At 31.3% G+C, this 6,476-nt stretch overlaps 1 protein-coding gene across 2 annotated transcripts; it reads right to left on the bottom strand.

The window, feature by feature from the left end:
* Window positions 1-276: 276 nt before the first annotated feature.
* LOC136229628 (probable serine/threonine-protein kinase WNK11) lies at window positions 277-3,094 on the bottom strand. Of its 2 annotated transcripts, none has more exons than XM_066018539.1 (3): window positions 2,966-3,094; window positions 1,389-1,892; window positions 277-885 (listed from the first exon to the last, which is right to left on the bottom strand). In XM_066018539.1, the coding sequence occupies exons 2-3, from the start codon at window positions 1,890-1,892 to the stop codon at window positions 490-492; spliced, it is 900 nt and encodes a 299-aa protein (XP_065874611.1). In that variant the 5' UTR covers window positions 2,966-3,094; the 3' UTR covers window positions 277-489. The 2 variants fall into 2 exon arrangements, with proteins under 2 accessions (XP_065874611.1, XP_065874613.1); XM_066018541.1 differs by lacking the exon at window positions 2,966-3,094 and adding an exon at window positions 2,789-2,812.
* Between the last annotated feature and the right edge of the window lie 3,382 nt (window positions 3,095-6,476).

Here is a 6,476-nt window from a genome sequence, read left to right as displayed (position 1 = left end):
TTTCAATGTATTTTTTTTTACAAAAGTACTCCTGGCACATCAGCAATCTAACGGTGTCAAGCTATTTATCTTGATTTTGCTAACGGTGCAAACCACAATGTTATTTTTAGGGAAAAAAAAAATCACAGGTACGGATCTGAGAAAATGTGAAACCACAATTTTTATTTTTTATTTTAAATTAACCCTAAAAACAACTATATCTGAAACTAAAAAGCCTTAATGGAAGAAAAGGTAATACTCATCACAAAAAGAAATATGAAAATTAGCAGCAGACAATTACCGAGTGGAACAGATTTGCATTGAAATCCTTGTATTATCTACCCTCTCTGAAGGCATTACCACAGGTACTTATTTACACAGGATATATTTCAAAGTAGAAAAGTACTGGAAAGGGAGAATTATTAGTAGTATTTGCACTAATTCAAAGGCATGTTATGTCCACTAACCCACTTGAGTTATATGTAATGCATGGGTGATGTTAGATTGTTGTCAAGCATCTGGGTGTGTGACATCTGTCTCATTATCAATGAGTTCAGAGAAGAAGGAATCTCTGAGAAGATCAGATGCTGAAGGTCTTGCCTTAGGCTCACCTATGCACTTGTCAATAAAAGCCTTCACTTCTGGATCCTCTACATTGTTCAAGGATTGTGGCTTTACTCCTGTTGTTACTTTCTTGTATATCTTCGCTACACTGTCACATTCACTGTACGGTATCTCCATTGTAACCATCTCCAGCAAACACATTCCGAATGAGTATATGTCCACTAACTCAGTGTAATCTTCCTCATACAGCTCTGGTGCCATGAACTCTGGTGTGCCTATGATTGAATGCGCTGCGTGGCTCTTCCCCACTATTGTTGCAAACCCAAGATCACCAATTTTCACCTATACAAACAATCAATCCATAATAGGACATCAAATTTTTAAAATTCCAACTCTATTAGGACAAGTTATACTAGTGTGTATTTTCATTCCTACATTTGTAGATCCCAAAAGACTCTTAAATCCAAAACTAGAGACCATAAAATTTTGTTTAGTTCTAGATCCTAGGATATGCTACTCTATAGAAGCTGGCCAGAGGGACATACAATGAATCTGCAACTCAAATTTTTCAAAGAAACACCATAATTTCATTCTGCCTCATTGCCTCAACCAATAGTCTGCCAATTTCTGGAATCAGAAGGTCGCCTGATAATACAAACAAAATCCAAAAGACTATACTTGTCACTTCCAACTCTTATTTCTGTGATTCTACAACAAACTGTGATATGGTAGGCATAAATAATATAATTTCACTAGGTAAATATCAGTGCAGACCATTACATGGACATACGTGACCTCAACAAAATAATAAGATAATGCAGAAACACAACACTAACTATAGTTACCTGGCCGATGTTCCCATTGACGAAGATGTTACTGCAATTCAGATCTCTGTGAATAATGCATGGGTCATGTGTATGGAGATACACCAAACCTTCAAGGACCTGCTTTGACCACTTCTTCAAGGCTTTCAAGGAGACATGGCGATGCTTTCTCCTGTAGTTTCTTAGATTTCCAGACGTGCAAATCTCGGTAATGAAATTCAGTTTGCTATGCTCTTCATCCAACCAGACACTGTAGCAAACAATGATGTACTTGTTTTTTAATGATCTCAACAACTGAACCTCCGAGCGAAGCCTATTCATGAGAATTGGATCTTCACCGAAGTTCCTCAGTCGCACTTGATTCCAGGCCACTTCTATACCTTCCTCTTGATCAAACGCCCTGTAAACCTTCTTCACAGCACCAGCACCGAGCAAATCATCATACCGCCCAAACCGCCCAGTAGGGTCAACTTCAACAAATGGTTCACCATCCTTATCAGATACATTGGGCCTTGCAGCCGGCATCTTCATATATCAGTGCAACCATAAATTTTATGATTAGAAAAAATAGAATAATAATCATGAAATTTTGAAACAATGTCAAAATCCAGCAACATAATAAGGAATGAGGAGTGTTTTCAAATTACTGTCATTATATCCAAAATATATCTCTCTGGTCATATGCAACCAAAACTTCAGCTCTGACAATCAAATGTTGTACATGATTGAGAATAGAAATGCATTCTTGCACAAAAGGGATTATCAAGGGACGGGACTGTCGCTCACATGATACCATGTAAATCAATAGCATTACAAGTGGCTCAGGATTGATATTGTCTGTGGTTGGAGAAGTGTTTAGGGGTTTCAACTTTGAGTCGGATTCAAACAAATAAATCATTCTAAATAAAGGAAGAAACTTAATAACTATGACTGCCACTATGATTCTAGTAAATTCCACTGAAAAGTTGAAAATGATTTATATTTTCAGAGTCTCTTAGTCAAATTTCATCAATAAACAGAACACCTATATTGGCCCCCAAAAATAGCCTTGAAATGAAGCTAGCATGCAATTTCGTGAAACCCAACTAGCTTAATCCAGTCGCGGATCAATATAAAAGCGAATAAAAATCTAACCACAACACACCAAACTTTAATAAGGTCATTCCCTAGAAATTTAGGAAACAGAATAAAAAAAAAAAAAAAAAAAAAAGGAGACCTACAATAAAACAGCTTCCGAACATCCGTAGAGATAGAAAAGTTGAAACGATCAGAACCGAAAAAAATTCTAAAATTGGAAAGTAAAAGCCATGTGTTGAAGCATAAAATATTTTTGAGGAAAGACACGATCACAGAAGTGTAGAATTCTAATCATGATCTTCAATAAGCTAATCTCGAAGCACAAACAAATAAAATCAAATGACCTTACACTCGGTGATCCATCAAGTACTCGATTCTCCTTCTAATTAAAATATATCAGCAAAATTAGAAAAGAAAAAAAGTGTTGAAGGTGTAGCTCTAATCATGAGGTAATCCATGATTGAGGTTATAAAGCTGAAATCCAAAATGACATTGAAAAGATTTGGGAGAAAGAGAGTTACCTTGAGATAGTTGGAACGAACAGGAGAAGAGAGAAATCGGCAGAGAAACGAAACACAGAGTATTGAATATGGGGGAAGGAAGGAAGAGTAACCAGAAGACGGCCAGATTTATATCCAACTCTGTTTACGCGGGTATTCTGTTAGTGAAAACGACATCGTTACTATCTTCTTTTTCCTGCTTTTTCTCACGTGTAAAACAGTGTATGATTGGCTGTGTGTAATTTTAGGAGAGGCTTTCAACTACACCTATTGCTAGCAAAATAATATAAAAATTGGAAAAGATAAATTAAAATTGAGATAACCCTTTATAGATTGGAGTAATTTTACTCTTAACTTTTAAAGTCGTGTAATTTTACTATTTAGATAAGAGCAATTTTACCTATAAAGTTGACAAGTTGGATCAATTTTAGATATTATTAAAAAATACAGATATTTTATTCCTTATTCTACATTATAATTGCACGTAAATTGATTCTAAAAATGATTTTATATTTTTTGTAATTTAATAATAGAATTGAAAATTAATATTTTTAAATTCGGTGAAATTTTTAATTTTTTTATCCAACTCGTACCAGATACAATATATTTTTTCAATTTTTTTAATTTTACGTTTAATCATATGTTTGTGATTTGTTACTAATGAATGATAAAAAAGACGCACATGTGAAATGTAGATGACAAGATTCAAGACTGAAAAGACAAGTTAATGAATAAATTCTCCAATTGACCCAACTTGTCAACGCTAGAGGTAAAATTGTCCTTGGTTGCCAATGTTAAGGGTAAAACATTTTAAACGTTAGGGGTAAAATTACTCTTAGGTGTAAACGTTAAGGGTATTTTTACACCTTATTCCATTAAAATTTAACTGAAAAATAATTAATAAATACTATAATTAATAATTTTTCTTAAAGAAGAAAGATAATTATTTTATTTATTGGAAAAATACTACATCTCAATCTAAATAAATAAAAACTTACCATTCAGAAGTGTACGACAGAACTTAAATATACATTTTTAATATTATAGATCGTGATAGAGTAATAGCAAACAGTTTTGGTGCTGTTTTTTTTCACAACAACAAGAAATACACTACTCCAATTTATAGTAGAATAACTTTATGATCTTTGAATGAACCAGATTTATATAATGATAGACAAAAAATATTTGTTGCTCCACAAATGAAAACATGATAACACTTCTATAGAAAGACAAAACACAACCACTCATGTAAAGAAATAGATTAAAAAACTAAATAAAGAAGAAACTACAAGATCTATCGATGATAGTAATATTGAATTTTATTTAAGTAATTACCCATCAGATTTGGAGTTGATAATTTTGAAATACTCTATTATAAAAAGTTATTGAATGACTAAGAGGGTGTTTGTTTCGGCTTTTCAGATGAGCGTTTAGCGTTTCATTCCAAACCGCATGAAATATAGTGTTTGGTTAGGTTTATATAACCGCAACGTTTAGCATTTTCTCTGGAAACTGCAGCATTTTGAAGCTTTTCATAAACAGATGTTTGTAGTTATTTGTTATTCATAAAATTATCCTTTTTATTTCCATAAAATAAGGTGTAAAAATACTCATAATATTTATAGCTAGGAGTAATTTTACTCTTAACGTCTAAAATGGTGCAATTATACTCCAAATGTTGGCAGTCAAAAGCAATTTTACCCATAATATTGACAAGTTGGGTCAATTTGAGAAATAATTTATCAAACTGTCTTCTTGGTCATGAATATTGTCATCTACACTTCACATGTGCATCATTTTATCATTGTTAGTAACAGACACAGACATATGATTAGACGTGATTTTTTTTTTAAGAAAATAAAAAAATATATATTGTCTTTTGTACGAGCTGGACAAAAAAAATTCAAATATTTCACCGAATTTATAAATATTAATTTTCAATTTATTATTAAATCATAAAAAATATGAAATCTCTTTTCTAGAACTACTGATACGTGCAATTGGTGTACAATAAGAAATAAAATATCTATATTTTCTAATAATATCTGAAATCGATCCAACTTGCCAATGTTAGGGGTAAAATTGTTCTTAGCTGCCAGTGTTATGGGTAAAATTGCACAATTTTAGACGTTAAGAGTAAAATTATTCACATTTTTCCTTGTAAAATTGCACCATTTTAAACGTTATGTGCATTTTTTTCACATTTTCCCTTCTATAATTTCATCGTTGATTAATTTAAAACATGTCCATTTTAGACATTTTAAATCCGAACAGCAACAGTTCAATATAATTTTACCAAACACTAGTAATTAAACAGCTAACAACTTACTGCAACTGAAAACAGCTTACTGCAACTGAAAACAGCTAACAGCAACCGCAACCGCAACAGCTAACAACTGAACCAAACAGACCCTAACAACAGTTAACCAATTCTGACGGATTAAGTAGAATTATTTTCTCTTTCAGAAAAAAAAAAGAATTATTTTCGAGTGATTCTTGAAAAACAGGAATTTTCACATTCACCTTAAGCTCATTCACCGTTAGATATAAGCTTATTAAATCTAAGTCTCATGAAATCTAACGGTGAATGAGCAAATTTTACATACTCATTAAGGTGCATGTGATCAAGACTGCTTAAAAAAACATATATTGTAATTCATTATCCGTTCCTTTTTAATATCATTATATAAGTATATTATATTATAAAAAGAAATTAAACTTAAAATTTTTTATTCGTTATATTTAGGTTTAAACATTATTAGCTCCCCGAATGATGAAAAGAGATTAAATTATTATTTTTATATAAATTGTAGAAACGATATTTAAGATTTTATTTCTTTTTTAATCCAAAAATAATGAAGACAATTTTGAGATAAAATAATTAAGGATTGGAAAAAAAATGAAAAATGTATTCTACTGCATGGATATTTGAATATACATATTAAAAATTAAACAGAAATAAATCTCATAATCTAGAAGAATAAAATAAAATAATTAAAATATTATTTATAATAAACTAATACATTAAAGCCTTTTGAATTTGGTTCAAAAATAATTTGGTCCCTTCACTCTAAACTTAGAGAGGGTCTCTAAATTTATTTACTTAAATTGACATGATTAAAGTAGCTGGACAAATTAAAAACTATATAATTTTAATCAATTTCAATTTCAAGAGACTTTTTAATACATCATTTAAAATCAATATATCACATTAAACTAACAGACAAATGAATAAAAGGGACAAGTGACACGTGTGGTTTTAGGTCCGCCATCTAATAGGTATTAGACAGTAATTAGTTAATTAAAAATGTGAAGCTTGTGAAATAATCTCAACTGCTAGTCACGCTTCTCATGATGGGCAAATAAAATTAGACATGACTCTCGTGCATTAAAAAAAACAAACATTGAATACCACCCCACACCCACTATCACTTCTATGGAATGGGAAATATTTAATCAACAATCAAATCTTACTAATCCTATCAGCTTCAGGGCCATATTTTTATGTCCCACCTTTCAAAAACAATCACTA

This window comes from Euphorbia lathyris, chromosome 5, assembly GCF_963576675.1.
Source record: "Euphorbia lathyris chromosome 5, ddEupLath1.1, whole genome shotgun sequence".
NCBI classification, from domain to species: Eukaryota; Viridiplantae; Streptophyta; class Magnoliopsida; order Malpighiales; family Euphorbiaceae; genus Euphorbia; species Euphorbia lathyris.
The sequence above is the reverse complement of the archived record's forward strand: the minus strand, read 5'-3'. Positions and strand labels throughout refer to the sequence as shown.

Bases quoted from the DNA above. Each gene is read 5' to 3' on its own strand.
- LOC136229628 (XM_066018539.1), bottom strand. From the start codon at position 1,892: ATGCCGGCTGCAAGGCCCAATGTATCTGATAAGGATGGTGAACCATTT. The intron at 886-1,388 runs GTAACTATAGTT...TTGTTTGTATAG, and splicing joins TCAATGGGAACATCGGCCAG to GTGAAAATTGGTGATCTTGG.